We start from the raw sequence: 25,258 nt of genomic DNA, 5'->3' as shown, positions 1-25,258 counted from the left end.
AAACTGGAATGCCTGGCTTATGGCAAAGAAAGAGTTTTAAATTCTGGTGATGTCAGCCAGGAGACGAGAGTGACCCCTCAAGTTTGTCTCATCTCCTTGAAAGATGGGAGGCCAGGGGTTTTAAATGTTGTAAGGAATGTAGCTGCTTGTAGGGAGGGGGGAGCCTATGGGTTGGTTAGTTGGTGCTTTTCCACTAGCCTGGGTTTGGCCTTGTGTGGCTGCTGACAGAGAGGAGGATAGCAAGATAAGGGAATCCGCAGGAGGATGTCCTGGGTTGTCTGCCTCCGTGGCACATAGTGGATTCTGGTGCCAGGAAGTCAAGGAGTAAGCAGGGAAAGGAGATGAGTGCTTTGGTCTTAACCTCATATATGCTAGGTTTAATGTAGGGGAACTGATATCAGGGCTGGTATCAGTATGATTGTAAAACCCCAGATTTTACAGACAAATTATTAGAAGTAATAAAAGTGTTTAGCGAGTTGCTGGATATAAGAATAAGATCAATATCAGAAGTCAATTGGATTTTTATATACTGACAACAGTTATAACAAAATAGCAATGAAATATAAGTTATTTATAAATAAATCTAATAAAAGTACAAACCCTGCATAGAGAAAAAAATTTAACTTTATTGAATGGTATTAGGGAAGTTCCAAATAAATGGAAAGTATACTATGTTCAAGAATAGGAAGAAGCAGTTTTCTGCAAATTGATCTATAGATTCAGTGCAATTCCAATAAAAATCCAGGGTTTTTTTCATGGAACTTGGAAAACGAATTCCAAAACTGACTTGAAAAGCAAAAGTTCAAGAATACACAGGATACTCCTGAAGAAAAAAATAAGGTGAGAGACTTGCACTATTAAATACCCAAGCTTAATAAAGCTGGAATGATGAAAACTGTGGTTTTGGCACAGGGATAGGCAAACTGGCCAGTGAACAGGCTAGAGAAGCAGACTCTAAAACATAGAAACGTGACATACGACATAGCTGTTTTAGGGAAAGCATGCACTATTCAATAAATTGGTGTCCACACAGGGAGAAAAAAGTAATTGGGTCCTACCTGAAAACAGGCACAAAAATCAATTCTAGATGAACAAGGACTTAAAAATAGAAAGTAAAGCCTTAAAATCTTTATGTTTTTATGACTTCAAGATAAAGATACATTTCTTTTAAAAGATACAGAAAAACAGTCACAAAGATTAATATCTAGCATATATAAAGACCTGTAAATCCATAAAAAACACATACTATCCAATAGAAAAAACGAGCAAAAAACTCAAATAGACATTTTAAGGAAAAGGAAATGCAACTGACCAATAAGCATAACAAGAGCTTAATCTTAGGAGTTATTGGAGAAATATAAAAGAAGACTCTAAAGAAATATTTTATACCCACTAGTGTGGCGAAATTAAGAAATCTGACTATACCAAGTGATGATGAGTATATTGAACACTGGGAACTCATTCTGTTGGTGGGAGCATAAATTGGAAACCAATTTGGCATTACTGAATATCATACAGCCTATGACCTAGCAACTTCACACCTAGATACTCTAAAAACTTTAGTGTATGAGATTAGAGTGTTTATACTAGCATTGTTTATATAAATCTGAAAATAACCCACGTGTCCATGGACAAGAAAAGCAAACAAATAGTGGAATAGAATCATAATGGAATTTTTTTTTTTTAAAGATTGGCAGCTGAGCTAACATCTGTTGCCAATCTTTTTCTTTTCTTCTTCTCCCCAAAGACCCCCCAATACATTATCATGTATTCTAGTTGTGGGTCCCGGTTGTGCTACATGGGACGCTGCCTCAGCTTGGCTTCATGAGTGGTCCTATGTCCCTGCCCAGGATGTGAACCAGTGAAACCCTCAGCCGCTGAAGCCGGAGCACCTGAACTTAACCACTCGGCCAATGGGTGCCCCACAATGGAATATTACAGAGTAGTGAAAATCAAAGAACTGGGGCTACATGTAATAATAAAAATTCTCTTAGTGACATAAGTAAAAACGTGAGCGGCAGAATACTACACAGAATATGGTACAGTTTTTTGTACTGCCCAAACACAAAACGAAGCGAGGTTGTTTAAGGACACATATATGTGGTAATAAAACTTAGCAAATGAGCCGGGTAAATGATTTACACAAAATTCAGGATAATTAAAAAAAATATCTCTGAATGGGGAACGGGGGGGATGCCATGCAAAGGACTTCCTGAGGAGATTCAATGCCTTTTGGTAAAATTCTACTTCACAAATGAGGTAGTGTGTTCATCATGTTTCATAACTTACGTATTCTTTTGTAACTTTCAACTAGTATAAAAATTTAAAACAAATTAAACAAAGAAACTGGAAAGCAACACTGCTCAATCGTCCTAGCCTCAAGCCAGGGCCCGCAAGGTCCTCTGGGTCAGCAGGGGGAGGAGCTTCATGGTCTGCTGCACGCATGCGTGCTGCAATCAGCCAATCAGTGACGCTCCCGGGCCAGGCGAGACTGGCTTTTCTCCCCGGGAATTCTGAGTTGCCTGAGAGGAGCGTCGCGGCTGCGAAGCGGGGACGTCAGGTGAGGAGCTGTGGTGGGGGAGGCTGGAGGGGTGGACCACCTGTCGGGAGACCTGTCGCTGTGGTCCTCGGCCATTGGGGTTCTTTTCAGGTGTGAGGAGGGCAGGAGTTTGTCAGCGCGGGAGTCGGGCCAGAGGCGACTCTTGAAGGGTGAGGAAAATCTTCCTAGTGGGCCCTCCCTGGGGCGCCGACATTCTGACAGGAAAGTGAAGGCCGGGAGGCTCGCTGAGGGCAGGGCCGCGAGCGGGCGTCGCCGTCCCTCGGGTTTACGGCGGGGGAGAGGGGCCTTCGCGGGCGCGTCTCTGCCTCCTGCCCGCCCCTAACCCGTCAGGAACCATTCCCGCCTCCTGGGGCGCCTCGGCCCTTGTCCTCCAGGTGTGTTTGGTGGAAATCTTAGTGGCCGTGAATTTTCCGAGGCACGGGGGGCAGAGCGTTGTAGTTTTGTATTTGTGTGGCTGTACACTTGTTTTTGGCATGCTCACGATCCAGCTGTCAGCAGCTACGATTTCACTTGGTGACTGAAAATCCACAAACTCCATTTGCCCCAATTTGGCGGGACTCTGGCCCATCTGAAGTTCAGATCGCCGGGTCCCCGGGTGCAAACTCTCCGTCCCGGCACCCCTGGGATCTGGGTTCACGCGCTCGGTGTCTTCTTGGTTAGCTTTTGGGCCAACAAGATAAATGGGGAGACGCCTAACATATGGTTCAGCTAAGATCATCTTTATTTGATATCTACTTTTGAAATTTGCCAGTTTATTTAAATACTGTCTTTGGATTCGGAAGGCTTGAGAGATTTATTTTTTTAAAGTCAGAGCACGTCCAAATATGGTGCCCTCTGGAAGAAAACGTGCCGGGAAGTCTGGGAAGACATCAATGGAGGATCAGATTATACGAGCCTATGACTTTGAAAAAGATGATAAAAAAATTCTGAGTGGTTCAGAGGAGGAGGTTACTGAAGGTACCGTATGTCCACTATTGTGGGACAGTGTCCATGTCCTGCAGTTCGTTTGTTTTGAACCCACTACATTTTAGAGTATAATAAAACTTTGTTTGAAAAGCATTTTCATGTACTTCATGTTTATCATTTGGAGTTAGAGAAGCTTACATAGCATCTCTTGCCCTTGCAGTCATTACTCCCAAAATGTCTGATAAATAGTACGTGTCTTATTATGACACTAACACGGGAAGACTTGGCAAATTGTTCCTATAAAATGGTCCTCGATCCTGATTTAATTCCATCTAACCTGCAGAGCAAGTATTGCATTTAAATGTCTGCTTTAAAAACTTATGTTGGCAAAAAGCCTGAACCGCGTCAAAATTAAGATATTCCTCCATTAAAAACTACCACAATAGCATACTTAATTTCAAAAATATTTTTTATTGTCAATGCAGGGAAGACTCCAGTAATTGATAAGCATGGGAAGAAAAGGACTTCTGCAGGAGTAGCTGAAGATGTGGGGTAATGTGCTGAAAATAATTTTTGCCTCTTAGATAAAATACTTCAAGAAAAGTCTATTTTGGTTGTCCAACAAGTATTGTATGTAAAATACTGGGTGTGTGATTTCTTCCAAAACAACTATGATATTTTATGGATCCTTAAAGTTTTTTAATGTAATTTCTTCACAGGGGTGAAGTACAGAATATGCTGGAAAGATTTGGAGGTAGGTTTTAGGAGATAGTTGTATTTAAAGAAAATTGTTTTAAACCATATAATTTGTATAATGGGAAATGCCAATCAGTGGACTACAAGAGTGTTGTTTAATGCCTTGTTCTTGTGTATAAAATTTTGCATAAGCATGTGTGATTCAGCTTCATAAATTTCCTTACTTAACCTTTTCCAATTTTTGATGTCGAGTGAGAATGGTACTAACAATGGTAAGAATAGTGCTTTTATTTTATACATGTGTGAATTTAATGAACTGTGGAATTTTAGAACAAAAATGGATGGGAAAAATCTCTATCCTTCTTTGTATGGATTTTCACGAACTGTTTCATGGACTAAGTGATACAAACACACATACATATCTGTATATATGTCAGTTTTTCATTTTCTCAATTTAGTTATTTTTTTTTTTTAAAGATTTTTTTTTTTATTATTTCCTTTTTCTCCCCAAAGCCCCCCGGTACATAGTTGTATATTCTTCGTTGTGGGTTCTTCTAGTTGTGGTATGTGGGACGCTGCCTCAGCGTGGTTTGATGAGCAGTGCCATGTCCGCGCCCAGGATTCGAACCAACGAAACACTGGGCCGCCTGCAGCGGAGCGCATGAACTCAACCACTCAGCCACGGGGCCAGCCCCTCAATTTAGTTATTTTTTAAGACATTCCTGTGTTCTTTTCTTTGGGAGGGGCAGTGTAAATGGAAGCCTTTAAAATAACTCTTTATTGTTATTTTTACATTGTCAAACTATGTAGTTGAGAACTAAAGATAACCTTGCTAGCTAGTGTAATCAGATAAAAAGTTCATAAACTTTAAATGGTATGTCAAATATGAGTTACATTAACTGTGGTAGGGGATAGTACTCTTAAAAAGGAGTCAATATTTGGCTCCTCTCTATGGATTATTCATAGAATCAAGTCTTTTTTGAAGGCTTTGCTCTATTTGGCAGTGGCAAAATGCTTGTTTTGTAATCTGTCTTATAAATTTATTATTACAGATGAATATTGGAAATATAAAATACTTATATAATGCAGCTCCATCATGATTACTGAAAAATAACTATTGATGGTAGATCCATATGCATGTGTTTAGCAAAGAATTATTTGAAGAATTAAAAATTTTATGAAGTGCAGTGCTTATGGTTAAAAATGTCATATAAAAGGTTCCATGAAAGTTTCCCAAAGGGTTCTTGAATGAATTTATCTAGATATTTACTTAAGATTTTTGTATGTTTAGTCTTTGTCTCTTTTAGTAATAAAATATATTTAAGAGTATCACTGACTAAATTTTTGAAACTAATTTTCTTATTCTTTAACTATTTTTATCCTTTTTTGATTCTTTTTAAAAATAGTTCTGTGTGTTTCCTATAATGAGTTCTAACAATAATTCATCTAAATAATTCATCTAAATTTGTTCTTTCAGTTGGAGAGTATTTTATAAATTTAGAAAAATTTAGCCTTTTTTAGTGTTTTCTCATGAGGAAGTTAAAGTCTGTCCTTGAGACCCTTTTTTCATTTATTAGCTCTTTTTATTATTTATTTTTAATTAAAAAAAATTTTTTTTTGAGGAAGATTAGCTCTGAGCTAACTGCTGCTAATCCTCCTCTTTTTGCGGAGGAACACTGGCCCTGAGCTAACATCCATGCCCATCTTCCTCTACTTTATACGTGGGATGCCTGCTACAGCATGGCGTGCCATGCCGTGCCATGTCCGTACCCGGGATCTGAACCAGCAAACCCCAGGCCACCGAAGCAGAACGTGCGCACTTAACCACTGCACCACCGGGCCGGCCTGTATTAGCTCTTTTTAATCATCTCTAATTTAAAAAATTATCTGAAGTAGGAAAATTAGAATTGGGATACCAATAACTAAAAGTTTTCTTAGGAAAAAAGTAAGCAAATAATCTTGCTTTTTGACAATATGTCTGTTTTAAAATTTAATTTTAAATGTCTTTTCAAAACTGTTGAACAAACTTTACTCATATTTATTTGAATATGTGGGAACAAAATAATTTTCCTCAACATTAATTTTTAATGAATATTTATTTTCAATATAGCTGACATTAACAAGGCTCTTTGTGCCAAGAGAAAAAGACTAGAAATGTATACTAAGTCTTCTCTCAAAACCAGTAACCAGAAAATTGAACATGTTTGGAAAACCCAACAAGAACAAAGGTAAGGTCATTGGTTTGTTCACAGCCACAACATTTGTATCATTTCTTAGTATTCATTGGTGCAAATTATGAAAAATACTATCATCTTCTATTTATTGAGGTCTCTAGTAAAAACTATATTTGGCTTGATTTTTCTCTTTAGTCCTTTAGCCCTGTAATTTTACTCCTTCATAGACTTGCTACATATTTCCTAGAAATCAGTGAAGATTACCTATTTCTCCTTTTAAGTAACAATTGAGTTTTTTTGCTATAAAGGTAATTTATATTCATTCTAGAAATACACTAGCTGAGTAAAAAGTAAATGTCATATAAACCGTTCGTCTTGTGTTAGTTAACTGTTAAACAATGTAGAAAAAGGTCAATCTTATATTGTAAATAATTTGTATATTTTAGCCGAAGTGAGTTAACTATTGTTTCGTACAAAATCGTTGTACCAAAGTGGGGAAAAATTAAGTGAAATATTTCTATTTGGAAATCTTATATGATAAATATAATAACCTTATTGAATCTGTTTATCATATCAGAACCTATATACAGTAGGAAAAATGAAAAATAAACTGCTTGGAGATAAAATGGACCTTTCTGGAAAATTTATAAAATAAAACTTTCTTAGTTTTCAAGAGCTAAAGTATGTGAGTGAAAGGGCTTTTCTTTTAGCTGGTTAGGAAAATAAATACTTCTGGAATCAGCATAAATCATAATTTTACTTCTTGGTTTCACATCTGAAAATTTAAGGTGTTATTATTTCCTTCTTTTATTATATAGTATAAATTATGTCAAATCAACTTTGTTTTGAATATTTTTCCATATTGGTATAAAATGTGACAATATTCATTATTATGTTTTACAGGCAGAAGCTTAACCAAGAATATTCTCAGCAGTTTCTGACTTTGTTTCAGCAATGGGATATAGATGTGCAGAAAGCTGGGGAACAGGAAGAAAAACTAGCTGTTAGTATCATGCTTAGCTTTATAATTTATCTACTATAACCAAGTGTCAAGTAGGAATGGAGAGCCTAGCCTTGTAGTAGACCCATGGAACTCAGCCAGGTTTCATTACCCATTGCTGGCTATGGGTTTTGGTCTTGCTGGGTGGTAAACCAGAGAAGTACAGGCACATACAATACTCATAAAAGCTGTTGGTCTTTGCTTCTTATATTGCTTGGGATTCTTGGAGTTCCAAGTGACAGAAATTTGTCACAGTACAAAAGAAGGATTATTGGTTTACATAAAAGAAGTCCAGGGGTAGTTTAGCTTAAGGCATAGCTGAATGGGGCTAGGGAAGGATTGCTCATGTAGTGTCATCTGGGCTCTGTCTCCAGTTCTTAGTAGGCTCTCTCAGTGTGGTAAGCAAGATAGCTTCTTGCAATCCTAGATTTATTACAAGTTTAGTATCCTCAGTGGACTAAGATGGTCTTTCTTAATAACTCTGGCAGAAAAGTCCTCTGGAGGAATATCACTGATCTAGTTTGGAGCATTTGCCCATACCTGAACCAGTCATTATGGTGAAAACATGGTTTACTCTTAATGGCCAGACTTGTGTTACCTGCTCATCTCTCTGGGAGGTGGAAGTCAGCCCTACCCATATATTATTTAACTACATTAACTGTCCTTTTATTTCATACTTTCATTGTTTGTAAAATTATCACACATTTCTTATCTAAGAGCTAAGGTAGTGTTCATATCAAATAATTTTGAGTTAGGTGATCAGCTCAGTTTTGGAAACATTAAAGATTCATTTGAAACATTCAAGGGGAGATATTGAGTGGGCCATTGGTATGTAAGTCTGGAGTTCAGGAAAAAGGTATGGGTTGAACATACAAAGTTGGAAATTCTTAACATAAAGACAGCATTTAAGCCATGAGATTGGATGAGATCACCAAAAGAGTGATTGTAAATGTAAAAGAGAAGTCTAAGGACTGAGCCCTGGAGTAAGTACTTCAGAGTTTCGAATTTTAGAAGATGAGGGAAAACCAGTAGAGGAGACTGAGAATAAGTGGCCTAATAGGTAGAAAGGAAACCACTCTAACTGAAGCCTTATAAGAAGGGGAGAGGCTTAACTTTGTCATATGCTGCTTATAGGCCAAATAAGGTGGATTTGGCAATGTAGAGGTCATTGGTGTTCTTGCTCCAAATGATTTTGGTGGAATAGTGAGTGCAAAAAGCTGATTGGAATGAGTATGAGAGAATGAGAAATAAAGAAATGGGGTGGTAGCCTAAATAGAAAAGGAATAGTATGTATTTTGTTTTTGTTTAAGAATGGAGAAAGAGCAGCATGTTTGTGTGCTGATAGGAATAATTTGAGAGAAAAATGAAAAATAATGGAAAGAGGGGGACAGTTGCTGAATTCTTGAGAATGGATGGGATAGGTAAAGAAGTTGGCCTTAGCAGAGAACACAAGAGAGAAGGTAGAGCAGACGAGCACAGGTGGATGTAGGTGGGTGGGTAGATATGGTGATGGAAGACTAAAAGTTCTCTTTGGATTGCTTCTATTTCTTTAGTAAATAATTGAGGTCATCTGATGGTGGAAAAGATGTTGCCTTTTGAGGTCAAATGAGAAGGTATAACATACTTTCCTGAGGGTGGGCCAGTGAATGGGGAAATAGAATTGCCAAGCAGCATTCAGGGTCCAGTTTAGGCTAGTGATCATAGCGATTGTGATTTAAAGTGAGACCTGTCAGCATAGTTGTGGGGTTTTCTCCAATTATAACCAGCTACAGGGATGCAGGCAGAGTGACTGGGGAGTTGGATTTTCCAGGGTTGGTTGGGGTTTAGCCAAACAAGCAAGACAGAGTAAGAAGGGAGCAAAGGAATGCACTGGAAAAATGATGATGATTGATTATGGAATTTAAGGTGGGAAAGAGGAAAGTGAGGACATGGAAATAGGGATAGGAGACAGTAAAAAGTGTAGGTAGGATGAATGTATTTTAGGTCTTGATAGAGATTATTGAGCTGTAGTACTAATGAGAGTGAGCTAGAATGTAGGGAAGTAGTGGTTGAATAGTGGGATATATGGAGAAACTGTATAGAATAATGGTTAGAGCCTGGATTCTGGAGACATCCTATTAGAAATCACCTTCTGGTTTGACCAAATGCTGGCTGTGAAACCATGGAAAAATTTTTTTATCTTTATGCCTCAGTTTCCACATCTTTGAAAGGGGGATAATAAGTACCTATCTCATAGAGTTGTTTAGAGGATTAAATGAGTTCATATATCAGTTTATTTAAAAGAGTTCAGAGTAGTATCCAACATATAGTTAATATGAAGTTTGCTATTATTAATACTATGTAGAGGTTATAGTTATTGGTAATGAAAAAATCTAGCATATAGGTATGTGTAAGTGAATGGCTAAAGTAGAGTGGAGGACAGAAATCATTGGAAAGTAGGCCAGGGAACTGAAAGACTAGCATTATTGGAAGGATCATCTGTGTTGATATTGAAAGCATGAAGAAGTAAGACATGTTTAGAGTATTGTTGAGATTTCCTATCAATGACTGGTAGGATTATTATATTAATGTTGTATATTAGGATTGAACACAAATTATTTAAACTTGGTCATAATACTTATTAAGAGAGAATGTTTATTGATTTTAAAACTATTAAGTTTGATGTAGATTATTTTTTGCTAAATTTAAAATTTTACCCAAATTGTTATCACATAATTTTTTCTTTTACATTTGTAGAATATGTTTCGACAGCAACAAAAGGTTTTTCAACAATCTAGAATTGTTCAGAGCCAGAGACTGAAAACAATTAGACAGTTATATGAGCAATTCATAAAGGTCTGTTGTATTTGGTAACACAATACATTCTTATAAAACATAATTTATATATGGAAGTAGAAAATAAGTTTTTCTTTCTAAGTTTAAAAACACTTTACTTATACATTTTAGATTCTTTCCATTTTGAATTCATTGTTTTTTATTTAATTTTAAGTGCTAAATGTATTTTTATTTTAGGATTCTAATATTTTTGTGAGGATTATTGAAAACAGGAAATGGTAAATTAGGAATTTTACCTAAAAATGTACATACAATTCATACTTTATTAATACTTTAGTGATAGTTCTCTGTTCAACTGAAAATAGAAAGTCCAGAAATCATTTCTAGGTAATCTTTTACTTGTTTTTGTATCTGCAGTGTTTGCTAAAAAGAAAGTATCCAATTGAAATTGATGTTCTTTTAAATTTTCAAGCGTATTATGTACTTAATAGCATATTTGCTTTTAGAATTATTACAGTGACTAAAAATGGCTTTATATGCCAACTGGCCCAGAGATATAATAGAATGAAAGAAAGCCAGATGAGGATCAAAAATTTGTGGATTGAGAATTATCTACTGACACATATGCATATTAGCAAATTGTGGTCTGTGGCATTGACCTCTTGTTCATGCAGATACATATTTTTTAGTAAATATTCATAGGAGTTCATTGGAATCCTGCATATACTTTTTTTTTGATGGGCGTTTCTTTTAGATAATCTCAAATACATGTTAAAATGTCATTCTTCTAAAGGAATTGGGATGCTCTGAGTAAACTAGAAAAATAGTTTTAAAATAAATTTTTTTTTTTTTTGCTGAGGAAGATTCACCCTGAGCTAACATCTGTGCCAGTTTTCCTTTTGTATGTGAGTCACTGCCACAGCATGGCCACTGACAGGTGGTGTAGGTCTGTGTTTGGGAACTGAACCCAGGCCGCCAAAGCGGAATGTGCTGAACTTAACCACTAGGCCACAGGGCTGGCCCCTAAAACAAATCTTTTTAAAGAACTTGTAAAATAATATATATGAAGACAAAAGTTATTTTTTAAAGTGTTTCCAATCAGCTTGTTCTAATGCTCCCTGAAAACCATTTAATTGGTGTGAAGGTTTAATAGAGTACTAGAAAATATTCCTTCTAATTGTTATCACTAAATGTTGCCACTTAGAGTAGGAACTTTAGTATTATATTTGACTCCTCCATCTTCCTTATTCTTCACATCCTGTAATTTCTACCTCTGCAACGGTTCTTTCTTTCTTTCAATTCCCACTGCTACTGCCCTAGTTCAGAACCTTGTCATTCTTTGCTTAGACTATTAAGATTCTTAACTGATTTCTCTGTTCTCCAACCCATCCTTCAGAGGTCTACCATATTATCTTCCTAAAACATTATCTCTTCCCTCCTGAAAAACTGTCAGTAGCTCCTCATTCTTAAATTCTTAGGTATTCAAGATCCCCTCCATAATGTGATCCTCTTTTTATGCTTCAATTACTACATTCATCCATTACTCCCACCTCTCCACATAATTGCTTTCTCTGAACTCACTCACTAGGCACTTCCATGCTTTTCCTTATACTCTTGCCCTAGAATACTTTTAACTCCTTTTTATTTATTGAAATCTTATTTTTTTGCCAACTAAATTCAAATCAATCCCCATTTTCTGTTTCATAGCCACAGCAAGTTGTGTTTCCATTGCTATTATAAAATTTTTTGTTATTTTTGTTTCTATGTTTCTTCTCACTGGAATAAGGGAGTGATCATGTATTACTATTTTTTAATTTCGCCACAGCATTTAACATAGTACCTTTTACATAGAAAGCATTAGAATCACTAATTGTTTGATGAATAGTAAATATTTATAACAATTTTTGTTTTTCATAAATTGAACAAAGAGGTATACTATAGATCATTTTATTCCTTCTAATGAATTCACATCACACTATTAGTCATAATAAGTGGAGTACAACCTGATGTTTAGAAAGATCATTAGAAATTTTCAAAATTATGGAATTTATAGACATGGGAATTAGTCTTTTTCTTTTTTATTCTATTTTGACCTTAACCGTTCATTAACTCATTGTTTTGAGCAAAGTATACTACTGTTTTACTTCCTATAATAATGTTGATTCATGTCTGACATTTTTTTATTCCTTTAGTGGGTATTTTGGTTTTCATGTATTAGAATATTTTTATCTGAAATACATAATACACATTATTTGAATATTAAAAAGTTCCTAATTTTGAAAATTAATTGTACAAGTTTAGAACCTAAGATGAAAAGTGCTGGTTTGTAACTGAACTAGCCTTTTGTGTTTTAGAGTATGGAAGACTTGGAGAAGAATCATGATAATCTACTTACTGGTGCACAAAATGAACTTAGAAAAGAAATGGCTATGTTGCAAAAGAAAATTATGATGGAAACTGTAAGTTGTATTTACAATTGAAAAAATAAGGATAATGTAAGCATTGAAATATTTTATTTGCTGAAATATGTATAACACTTATCTAAAAATTAAACAAATGTTTAATATCTCCTTTCACGTAACAGCAGCAGCAAGAGATGGCAAGTGTTCGAAAGTCTCTTCAATCCATGTTATTCTGATGACTCTTTGAAGGAAGAACTTGAACCTAAGTAATACGATACAATTATAACATTAAGTAAGAGGCATGTAAGTCTTTAGAGTGGTTTAAAAATTGTAGTTTAAAATATTATATGGTGTTAATCATCAGCTCAATTGCAAGATCCCTCTATCTGTTAACCTCTGTATAAAATATGAAGTTATTCCTAAATTATATGTACCAAGCTTTCAGCTCTTTAAAAGTAATAGTGAATTTTTCTAATACTTATCAATTAACTTTTAGCAATAAAGATGATTTAACTTAAGGTTTTGGCTTCAGTGTATCTGTATCAGTCCCAAAAGGTAGAAAGCACAATACAGAAGGTTACATTGTTCTTCTTTAAGCAAAAAATACAAAATCTATTTTATATGTATATCTTTTTGTATATACCCATTAAGTTACACAGCCAATTCTAATAAAAATAAGATTTCAAAAGAAAATCTACTCTTGACCTATGAAATTTATTAAAAGCAACTTAAATATGTGTTCTGGAATAAACTAACCTGTTAAAACCAATAAGACAACTGAACAAGATATATAAATATCAGTTTTAAGACACGGATTTGTGAATATGTCATTTCCACAAAGACATCACAATGCCATTTAATTGGGCTTGGTCCACAATTAAATGACACATGCGCTTCATAATGATTAGGAGCATGTCATTAACATACCTAATTACTTATGGTTTAAGTACTTTGTATCTGTCTTTAAAGATAAATTACCTAGAATATTTTGTTTTCCAGTTTTAATATTCAGTAAATATATGCAAGTTTGATTTTACATTCGTTTCCAAACTTGAACAGGTAATTCTTATACCTTGTCTTTTAAAATGTGCATTTTTAAATACAGAATAACATATGAAACACTTGATTTAATAAATATTAAATTGTTTCAGCATTTATTTGAAATAAGTCAGTTAAACTTACTATTTTTTGCTAAAATTGCTTTCACTGAATCAATCATTCAAAACAAAAAATATGCCCATTAGGAGGAGAGGAGTGATTTTCTCCTGTTTTTCCATGTTTCAAATTCTAATTTTTGCTCTATAATCCACCTTTATCTTAGTTTTAAGGTTTTCCAAGTTTTTAAAAACAAGACCATACCGATTCTCTTTTTCTGACTGTGATAACTTATACAGGAAGAAATTAGTCCTCCACCATTAACGAATATCTGACATTAAGGAACAGTTTACTTCCTAAATTTTTGCATTTTGTAAAGGATTTCCTTTTTAAGCCAAAGAATATGTTGGAATATAAATCTTAAGTGCTATTCAAACTTCTAACACAGTCCTTATTTGGCCAATAGTTGCAGAGGCAAAATAAGTATTCTGGAGTAATTTTTGTGTACTTAATTCACATAAGTGTAGATTTTTTCCTTTTAAGAAATATCAGCTTTCACTGTTTTTTCAATATGCCTTTTTCTTGTTTAAGATTCAACCATCATATGGCTTCTGGTCTACAGAACTGTTGTATAAAATTAACAATAGGGTAAGATGGGAGTCTGAGGATTTGGATCACCAAAGATCCTTGTGATAGTTTTGTTATTCATAATGAGCAATATAAATATTTTTAAGTGAGAGTGGAAAGATAAGAATCAGTACATAATGTACTTGGCGGTTAAATAACTGATACTTATTTTATCCCCTTTTTACCTCATATGAGTCAATGTTACTTGAAGTAACTTTGGCTGATATGCTAAAGGGAAGATATTTTTGCCATGTTCTCATAAATTATTAATTTTCTTATATGTTAACTGTGCTTTAGCCACTGTTTTACCTTTCATAAAAAGGAATGTTTAATGTCCACTTTTTTGTGATAATGAAATTTTAACTCAGAATACCAAGGAACAAGTTACCCTCACTGTAAAAATTCATTTGTTTTTCTGAATTGGTAAGACACATTCCTCTTACTAAATAAAAATTATAGACAATTCCAGTAGCCGTTTTAAATTTTAGTTGGTATGCTAAGCAAGTATTTCCTTTTATACGATAATAATTAACATACCTCTTTTGAAAGATGGCTAATAAAAAAATCATTTCCTATAACATCATTTGACTCAATAATTACAGTATTACAATCCATGTACTTATACAGTATTATGAACTCACTTGTCAATTTTCAGCAAAGTAAGCACCACCCTCAAGATGGCTAAAATACTTTAAGTCCTGAATTTTTATTTAATCTTTTGTCAATGAAAACCCCAAGTGTCTGATAAGAATTTCTGAGACAAAAAGACTGCTATTTAAACTACAATGGTTCACTTTCTTATCCTCAGAAAACTGAAATTTCTTTCTTTGGTTTTGTTTCTAATTTAACTTATAGATTGTATTACTCTGATAATACCTGTGATCAGAAATGTTGATACACAATGGGAGCTTCACAACTGAAATACGCATAATGGAATCTACAAGACTTAATGTTTTATATTCAAATATATCCTTATTTGATAGTATACTAGCCTCCTGCAAAGGGGGATTTCCTTCACTCATAGGTTCCCCTAACTGCTTCTCCTCTTTTCCTTGGGCTATTAGTCAATATGCTTGTGAACCTGTTCAGGTGCTTGATGACATGAAGTCTTGAAGATATTTAGATGAAGATGTCTTGAAATTTGCAGGCACAAAGCACTAAAGTACATCATCATATCAAATGAAGAAATGACCTTTAGAACCAAAAAAGAAAATACAAAATGGATTATGGTCTATCTTTTCTGATGCAGCAGCTGTTTTTCTAACAAATCTCAACCCTTAACCTAAAATTCTTGACTGAAAATATTACATTTTAGAGTACTTTCATATATCTCATATTTGAACTTCACTATAGTCCTCTGGGATATGTAGGGTATTTCACAATTATAGAAACTGAAGCTCAGGGTGGTAAAAGGCCTAGACTAAAATACAAAAGCTGGAAAGTAACAGAACTCAAACTCAAGTCTTCTGACTCCACATTTTTTCAATTTTCTGGGGTGCAACAAAGCCACAAATTTTCTACTAGAAGAAGCCATCAGTCATTATAATGAAATCATTCCATCATATACATTTCTTATTCCTTTGAGACTAGTTTTAGAAAGTAAAGGCCTGGAAAAGACACTATAGTTGAGGGGAGGCATATACAAAATTGTGTTGTATACAAAATTAAGGAGGAAGGCACACTATTTAAAAACTTTCCCAGAGACCAGGGACAAATGCTTCCTTTCAGAAAAAGGAGCCTCAAAGCTCTGTCATGGAGAGAGAATTCTCACCCATTGGGGAAAAGCTCCACCTGACCCTTTTCTCTCTGAAGCAAGAATCTTTTCCCTAAGGATGCCAAAGGGCACATATGTTTTGTTTGCTCCACATAATGTTATTGTTGTTTTTATTTATGGTCTACATAGTGTTTTAAAGAAAAATTGAATGTGATTTTCTCACCATAATCTCCACCACTTTGATTATTCCTTACCATAATCTCCACCACTGGAGGCCAACTCACTCAGTACAAAATAGTGCTTGAACTTTTAACACCTGACATTTTAATTATGTTAATTCCATTTGTAATACATATTTAAGTTCACTAAAAGAAACCCTACATTGAATTTTCAGGTATTTTGAATAATCACCCCCTATTTCTTAAATTTAGGTTGTTTTGGAGCCCTAAAAATACTTACAGTTGATAGCAAATTGAAGGAAATTGTTTTGATTTTCAAGTACTTTTTAGAATATTGCCTGAAAAACTTTCAAGGATTATGATTTACATCTCACTACCATTTGAAGAAGGGAAGACTTCTGAATGGACCAGGAATGGATACTAAGTTATTAATTTACTCCAAAAAAAGTATAATACTATAGAACCTAGCTTATTATAAAGGATCACCAGATGTATTCCAGTGGTCGATGCACAGAACAAAGTTTTTTTAATGCCTAAATCTTACAAAAAGTGTAATATTACAGAAATTATCAAAAAATTCACTGCAGGGTTTCTTTAAGTGCACTTTAATATGTGTTTATATATCACTAACAATTTAGTGAAGGCCAGTGAGGTCCAGAAGTAGAGAAAAATATAGCAAAATTGTTCAGAACAACCAATAGTTGAAGACAAAGCATAAAGAAAATGTCTCAATAAAATAAAAAATTTAATGCTTCCTTTATCCACTTTTGTGATTAAGGTATTACCAACACTGATTTTCTTTTCCTCAGAGGGCTAAAGCTTCTCTCTTAAGCACCATAACTATATTTTATAATCATTTTGAATAGAAATTAATGTATGTATTATCCACATCACTTTCATAAGCAGGATATAATCAACGAAGATTAAACTTTTGCTTGATGAGTCATCTTTATTAATATAAATTATGTACTATCCTCAAGGGCCATACAGATATATAGGGTTGCTTACTTCTAGCACAAAATGGTCCCAGAATCTTTTACATGATAGTATTGTCTGTTCCATTTCGTTTCCTCAATATTAGCTGACCATTCTTGATGCAATAAGTGCCTACCTTTACTAACACTAACTCTAATTTGCCTGTTACCTGCTATGAGCTGGGAATAATTCTAACAAGCTTGATTAAGTAAAAGACACTACTGTTTGTAGTCCTTTGGGCAGAGTGAAGTGATTTTTGACATCTTTACACTGTTTTTGGGGAGGGAGAAAGATATAGTTATTTTTAAAGTATATAGTCGTGTTTTTAAGGGTTTAAGTTGTTGAAAGCCTGATCTCCAGATATGTGGGCCATTTCTACATACAATAAAAAACAATTCACAGCTTAAAAGAAGTAATTTAAATGTTCAGAAACATTTACTGTATAGACCAGAGAGTGAGGCCACCTGATATCTCATTGAAAGGACTCAAGCATAGTGTTATCTGATATCTGTTAGAAATAAATAAAAATCCTAGCAGAAAAGAACTTACCATTGCTATCCATAGAATAATATATTCATCTACAAAATTATTAAAGTACTGGTCTAAAAATAAAAGACCTGGGCCAAAAAAGACAGTGTCTTGAAGAAACAGTTCACTTTTGGTCATGTGAGCTATCTATAAAAAAGAATAAAAAAAAAAAATTTCATTATTAAACTTTAAATGTTTCAGCTTTTATTTTCAGGACAGAATTAATTATAACTTTAATTCACTATTAAGACAAATAAGGATAAAGACACCACTTAATCTCACATTTGATATGGGAATACTGAATTTAAAACTTGTCAAATTCATGACTGGGTAGCTTATTAAAGTTTCCAATATTTAAAATCCTTGGTATCAGAAAGTTATAATTGATAATCATAACTAAACAAATAATTAAAAGAACTTACTATAAAGTAAGAGGCTGTCTCCCCGAATATAACATTAACTCATTCACAGTTTTACTTGGGGCACAAATAGCTAACTATTTATTATAATGATAACATCACAAAAAACCTACCCATTGTATGAAATAGTTTCCACTTTTATGTTTGAGGACTAAGTACATTATTTACACCATGAATCGTAAATTAAAAGAATTTCTTACCACCAATTTTTGTGAGACTTTAGCAAAGACGCAGCCAAACATTAGGGTATAAAGACAAGGATGCTTTTCAAACACATTAGTTGCTGACTTTTTATAGATCATTATTGCCAGTATAATAATTATCCCTATGTGGAGTCCAGGTGACAAGACACTGGTGCCCTAAGGGATAAAGCAGAAAATCAGCATCATATTTTAACATTTCATTTACGACAATGCAAACATTTTCTGAGCATCTATTTTGTGCTAGGAACTAGAGACCTAAAGAAGACTATGATGTAGTGTATGGTTTAAAGGAGTATATAGACCTTAGCTATGCTTTTCAAACATCCACAGAGCCCTAGGGTTACACAGAGGTAATACAGTGTCACAGATACTTGATTCCAATTTTATATACACACACATTTTGAACTAATAACCATTAAAAAGTAACAAAATGATTTATTCTGTACCAAATTTTACCATGCTGAAGGCCATCGACACTTGGATTGCTAAGTTAACATATCTTTGTGCAGATACTGAAATAAAGCTTAACCTGCCAATTTTACAAAATACCTTAATCACTGATTAGGAGCAGTTTAATTCTGCCCTGGATTATCTCTGTACAAACACCCTCCCTGCCCTTTTTTTTGCATTTAGACTGCAAATGCCCTCTTTTGTAACACTGTACGATCCAGCCATTAACATTTTTATCCATGTGAATCAGGATTCTCTCAGCACTGCTTATTCTAAACAAAGTAGTGAAATAAATTTGGTATTAAGACAGTAAATCTATAGCCACCAATTTAAATGTGTTCATTAAAACAGCCTTATTCTTATTTTTAAAGTTTACATGATATAAATTAGAACTTAATATAAAACTACAGTAATAATACTATACTATAATATCCTATACATAATAAAATACTATGTATAGTACATAGTAATAAATTATAAAAATTTAAACTAATAAAATAGTGCTTTTATCTATATTATGGTCCTATAGACTTTATTCAAGAAAATCTGCTACTAAAAAGGTGGAAAACCACCAGCTTAAGAGTTTAAATCAACTACTTCTTACCCATAGTGTTTGATTTCTTATCTTCCTTTAAACATGTAATCAATTATTTCTTAGTAAAATATTCTTTAATGTGGACATTGATCCTCATTAAATCTTATTTTCTTTAGTGTTACTCACATTCCAGCTAGTGCTCTATTTTATCATCCATGGTCAAGCAACAAGTATTCCTAAGCATCTTACTCAGAGTAGTGTACTGAGGTCAACTGACAAAACACCTCAAAAAGTAACAAATTAATTTTTCCAAACATATCAGAACTTATGTATCTAAATTAGTTTTATACTTGGCTTTTGAATTATATATAAAATTTATTCATAAAGATTGATAATTTATGAATTATGTGGATTCCTTTGAAATTGTCTTGAGAGTCAATTTATAGGTATTTTAAGAAAATGAGACGTTTTCTTTACTAAAAATGTGATATTTCATGTTTATTACTACTCTTTATTAGACCTGGCTCCAAATGACTTTGACTTTCTCTGAAAATCAAATCCATCCTTCAAAGACAGCAATTCTGAACTAGCACCAAAGAAATTACAGAAAATGAGCTGTAGTTTAAAGCAATTCTAAAAAGGCATTCCAACAAAGTTTTGATAGAAGATGGCATCACTGGAATAAGTACTTTTCTTTTTCAACTACTGGAAGATGACAATATGTTTTTTAAAAACATAGACATTATGTTATATTTGTGTAAAAACTTGGCAGGAATTCTGACTCCCACATGAAAGTATTGAAGAAGTTTTAAAAAACAAATATGAATAAATACAAAAGTGTTACAGCATGAGCTAGTGTAAATTATACAAACACAAGTTTTACCCACTCAAGAATTAAGGTAAAAAATTTTACCTTTTAAAATATTAGAATAGTTTTTTAAAACATAGTGAAATTTGAATAAAATTTACTTCATGGGCAATAAATTGCCCCATATGCGAAACCATGAATTTGGCAGCTTTCCTGCTGTTCAGTCAGAAAGTCACTTCCTAATCCTCTTCTCCTCTATTAGTGCAAGGCACAACATGCAAGAAAACAAATGGCAACTCTTAATTATGTACAGTAATGAAACGGTGCATGATTAAATGGAATGTCAGAAAAGTCAACTCAGAGAAAGGCTGTAGAAAGAGGAAAAATGCTTTCTCATCAGTCTAAACTGTTTTAAAAATGCTTTTGTATTATGTGCCTAAAAAGAATACTTTAAGATACTTAGTTCCCTTCCCCATTCTTGAACTTTGGTGTATTTTTAGTATCTCTGTAGCTGGTGATAAGAAAATTTATCATAAAATTAATACTAAATGATAATGAAATTAATGTCTTACTGCTATAGTAGATCCATTCTTGCCAACACCACCATGGAGGATAACATGGAAATAATTTGAACAGGAAAATATGGCTCCACCTACTACTCCAAGAACTGGAAAGATCTTCAATTTTATTTCTAGAATGGGTATCTTTAGGGGTAGAGGAAAGAAACAAATCATTAAGAAAACAGAATTTATTTTCCTCCTAAATAGTAAACATTATGATATGGCTCTGTATAATATCCTTTTTCTTATAATCAAACCTTAACTTCTGGAATGTAGCCTGAAGAGAGAACTTTTCTTTTAATGGTTTTATTCATTAAGTGAAAAATGAATCCACCAAATTCAGTGAAGACTACTTACATAATTGTGATGAACCATTTAATCTCACAAGACTTCATCTGACTTAAAGGAAACATGAAAAAGGGTATTTCACTTGAATTCAGTACCTCTAAAAGGCAGCATCACAGGAAAGTCAGACACCATGATGTGGACCATGAATGTGACAAATATCACGATGTGTGTGCATGCAAAAATTTTGTGTAGTTAATATCCAGGGTTAAATCTCTAGCAGTATATTTACCTGTTGGTCAACTGCTGTTCAAGAAAACTTCCAAAGGCAGCAAAGGATTTAAAAAACAGTAACAATGAATTGCCAAAAGCTGTAGGCTATTGTGGTTTGAAAATAGACTTTGAAATACTGAACTAAAATTTGTGGAAACTGCAGATTAACAAATTTAGAAAGTCTACATCTAAAATAAGTATTCTTGTTAGTGAGAATAAACAGGTGTGCTTTCTTCTTATGGTATTGCCAAAACATTGAATGAAATGATTTTAAGATTAAATTCTTCCCCATTATAACCAAATCAGAATTCCAAATTTAAGACAACCACATCTGACTTAATGACCAGAGTTGTCTAACTGCCTCTAGATCCACATTCACCTTCTTATGGGTACTAGCTGCGCAGCTACCATAAAAGACACAATGCATCCCTCTAGTATATTTTAGAGGCCTACAGTATCATATCCTTGATTCTGTTATTTATTCTTACAAAATGAGAAGGAATGTGAATGTCCTGGGGAATGTATCACTACCTAAAAATTGCTCAAAGTCTATTTCTGAGCCTAGTGATATGAACTGTAATTGGCAATTATGAAATTAACTGCCACAGAGAAATCTCTTACTATTTTTTTAATAGATTTAATTTTTAGAGCAATTTTAGGTTCACAGGAAAATTGTATGGAAAGTACAGAGTTCCTATATACTCCCTGCCCTCCCCCTCAGATAGCCTCCCCCACTATCAAGATCCCCCACCAGAGTGGTACATTTGTTACAATCCACGGACCTACACTGACACATCATTATCACCCAAAGTCCACAGTTTACATATATTAGGGTTCACTCTTGGTGGTGTACTTTCTATGAGTTTGGACAAATGCACAGTGACAGGTATTCATCATTACAGTATCATACAGAATAATTTCACTGCCCTAAAAATTCTCTGTACTTTGTCTATTTATCCCTCCTTCCCCAATCCTCTTGCAATCACTGATCTTTTCACTGTCTCTATAGTTTTGCCTTTTCCAAAATATCATATAGTTGGAATTATACAAGATGTAGCCTTTTCAGATTGGATTCTTTCACTAAGTAATATGTACTTAAGGTTCCTCCATGTCTTTTCATGGCTTGATAGTTCTTCCTTTTTAACACTAAATAATATTCCATTGCCTGGATGTATCATGGTTTATTTATCTGTTCACCTACTGAAGGACATCTTGGTTGCTTCCAAGTTTTGGCAATTATGAACAAAGCTGCTGTAAACATCTGTGTTCATGTTTTTGTGTGGACATAAGTTTTCAACTTAACTGGGTAAATAGCAAGGAGCATGGTCGCTGGATCCAATACTAAGAGTATCTCTTACTATTTTTACTGGAGGCATATAGCTTAGTGATTAAAAACAGAGTGTAGAATCAGTCTGCTTAATTCCTAGCTCCAGTACTTACTAGCTGTGTGTCCTTCGACAAATTACTTAATCATTCTAAGACTTATTTATAAAACAGAATAATGATAGCATCTATTTCATAGGACTGTTTTGACGGTCAGATGAAACAGTGATAGTAAAATGTTTAGAAAGAACATAATAAACATTTAATAAATGTCAGTTGTTGGCTATTGATATTATCATTATTCTCCTTATTTCATGAACATGAGGCTGTGAGTCAGCCAGGCTGTAACTCAGGTTACAGAGACTCAATAATTTGTTTCTTCATAAATTTTCTTCCTATGCAAAAGCATGAATTTATGACAGTGGCCTCCTGAGAGTCAACTTTTATCAAAATATGAGGTCACCCACCGATCAGAAAATAAAAACACTCCTTAATATGGGAAACTTCACCTCATAGTAGATTATAAAGCAAATTAACAACTTTTTTCCCCTAATATTGAGGGACAAGTTTCAAACATAAAATGTTTTACTGAATTTACTTTTTTAAATATCTATTTTATGAGATGAACTTTGGTCTGGAAAAGGTAGTTCAACTAGTGTGTTTAATTTGGTATTAGGGAAATGGGGTCGTTTTCTTCTATGTGGTAATATGTTCACACGTAGGGGAGTATGCCGTAAGGTATACAGGATAGGAAAATTATAAAATGAAGGAAAAGGTTAAGAAATGGAATGAATAGTAAATACAATGCCGAGGATTTCTAAAGAAAATTAACAATGTAATTTTTTTCCTAAATATTTAAAATACGTAAATATGAAATTAAATATTCAGATTTACCGTATAGTCCCACATTGTTGCTCCTCCAAATGCAGACAACACAAAGATGATCACTAAAGCTATCTGAATTTCAGTTACATCCACTCTAAAGAGGAAGCACAAAGAAGAGAAATGGTGTTTGTAAGTCAAATTCCTGAATATGAAGGTTAACCCTCTATTAAATATCAAAGATGTAAACATCTCTATAGGCTTATTTTTACCTTTAGTTCTATCACTGAATTATCAGTTGACTACACTGTTGAGTGAAAAAGCCTGCAGAACAACATGCGCTACATATAGGTAAACAGTCTATGCACAGGGAAAAACTTGTATAGCATATATAAAATTGCTAATAGCAGTTATCACTGAGATTACAGAAGGCTTTTACTTTCTACTTTATGTACTTCCGTAAAGTTTGAATTTTTTTTATAACAATTATGTATTACTCTTTTAATCAGGAAAAATTATAATAATATAAAATAACCAGATGATTTAGGGCAAATTCTTAAACACTCCCAAGTCAATCTCACTTAAAAAGTAGAGAAAATTCCTACAGCTTTCCTTATTAAGTACTAATAGTCACTGTAGTTTTTTGGTTTCTACAGACACTTTTCCCTTAATATATAAACATGCTTAAATTTCTGTTAAAAAAAACCACTAAACCAACAAACATCAGTCTCTAATCTTCATCCTCTGAAGCTATCGACTCCTCTCTCCTTTGCTCCATAAACTGGTTAACAGAAGAAGTAGTCTACATTTGTAATTTCCTCCTCTCTTCATATTTGCTCCTTAATCCACTGTAGTCTGGTTTTTGGCCCTATTCTACTAAAATTGTTTAAGGTAAACAGTGACTTTCCATTAGTCGAATCTAAGGGATACATTTCAGTTATTATCTTGCATAACTCCTCTGCAATATTTAAAAACCTGATCACTCGCTCTTTCTTGAAATGCTTTGCTATGTTTTTACTTATTTCATCCTCTCTCCTGATTCTCCTACCTTGCTGGAAGCTCTTCTCAGGCTCCTTCCTAGATTGCTTCTTTCTCCACCTCTTAAATGCTTCAGTTTCCAGAATTCCATCTTTTCTCCTGTTAGATTCTCTGAACAATTTTATCTATACTTTAAGACCACCATCTATATGCTAATGACCTCTAAATCCATATCTCCAAATTTACATCTTTTTTTTTGGAGCTCCAGATTTTTATATCTGTCTATCTACTTTACATCTCCTCTTGGATGCCCCAGAGTCTTTAGATGCTAGAGGAATACTTACTGCTCTGCAAATATAAGAAATGTAGGGATTAGATGATAAAATAAAATCAGTATGGAAGAAAAGACTTCTTGACTGAGTTATTTTGGGGGCATTTAGGAAGAAAAGGTGAACTTAAAATTAACCCACAAATAAAAGGAAAATATGAATCCAGTATTTGCACATCTGGTATTTGTAAGATCAGTGGCAGGCAAACCAAGGCCTCCAGGTCACATGGAGAAATAGTCAAGTTAGTTGAAAAAGGTAAACATAATAACATAACATATGGTACTTTGTGGAGAAAAAGGGGGAAAGGTACTAACATTTAGTGAGCATCTATTATGAGTCTTATGAGCTATAAATTATTCCTGTTTTTTGGAGGGGGAAATTGAAATGATTTTCCCATGCCTGTATTGGAATATCTGGATACTGCTATAGGAAAATGACTTCAAAGTCAACACTCTTCCTACTACACTTAGGATTCATTATTAGAATTTTGCACTCTTTTTCCAGTAACCATGGTAGAATTACACTGTTATCCATAATTTTCCCAGGGGGTGACTAGTGACTAGAAGCAACTAGGAAAGCTGATAGAGATTACAGAACAAACTTTCTCTCAATGAACTAAATGACACACATGGGGATTGAGCT

At 34.0% G+C, this 25,258-nt stretch overlaps 2 protein-coding genes across 8 annotated transcripts in view; one reads left to right on the top strand and one right to left on the bottom strand.

Moving 5' to 3' along the window:
* The first annotated feature begins 2,053 nt into the window (after positions 1-2,053).
* Positions 2,054-12,887, top strand: SYCP3 (synaptonemal complex protein 3). Of its 5 annotated transcripts, none has more exons than XM_008527454.2 (9): positions 2,054-2,560; positions 2,651-2,709; positions 3,372-3,517; positions 3,952-4,018; positions 4,186-4,220; positions 6,273-6,390; positions 7,240-7,339; positions 10,073-10,171; positions 12,466-12,591. In XM_008527454.2, exons 3-9 carry the CDS (start codon positions 3,385-3,387, stop codon positions 12,589-12,591), a joined length of 678 nt encoding a protein of 225 aa, XP_008525676.2. In that variant the 5' UTR covers positions 2,054-2,560; positions 2,651-2,709; positions 3,372-3,384. The 5 variants fall into 5 exon arrangements, with proteins under 5 accessions (XP_008525676.2, XP_070455894.1, XP_070455890.1 ...); XM_070599793.1 differs by lacking the exon at positions 2,651-2,709 and adding an exon at positions 12,696-12,887 and having other exon boundaries at positions 2,455-2,560; positions 12,466-12,570; XM_070599792.1 differs by having other exon boundaries at positions 2,473-2,560; positions 3,368-3,517.
* Positions 12,608-25,258, bottom strand: part of CHPT1 (choline phosphotransferase 1) — a 31,318-nt gene continuing 18,667 nt past the window's right edge. The window contains exons 4-9 of one of the 3 annotated variants that reach the window (XR_011534598.1): positions 23,382-23,466; positions 20,619-20,750; positions 18,251-18,409; positions 17,653-17,778; positions 15,228-15,427; positions 12,608-12,775 (exon numbers count right to left, since the gene is read on the bottom strand). Coding sequence is in view for 2 of the 3 variants with exons in the window: in XM_070599787.1 (XP_070455888.1) it covers positions 12,731-12,775; positions 15,317-15,427; positions 17,653-17,778; positions 18,251-18,409; positions 20,619-20,750; positions 23,382-23,466 (658 nt within the window). In the remaining variant the exon portion in view is untranslated. The remainder of the gene's footprint in view (positions 12,776-15,227; positions 15,428-17,652; positions 17,779-18,250; positions 18,410-20,618; positions 20,751-23,381; positions 23,467-25,258) is intronic. The other 2 variants (XM_070599787.1, XM_070599788.1) reach the window with 2 other exon arrangements.

The sequence above is a fragment of the Equus przewalskii genome, chromosome 29 (assembly GCF_037783145.1).
Source record: "Equus przewalskii isolate Varuska chromosome 29, EquPr2, whole genome shotgun sequence".
Taxonomy (NCBI): Eukaryota; Metazoa; Chordata; class Mammalia; order Perissodactyla; family Equidae; genus Equus; species Equus przewalskii.
Note: the sequence above shows the minus strand (reverse complement) of the source record. Positions and strands in the feature narration are given on the sequence as shown.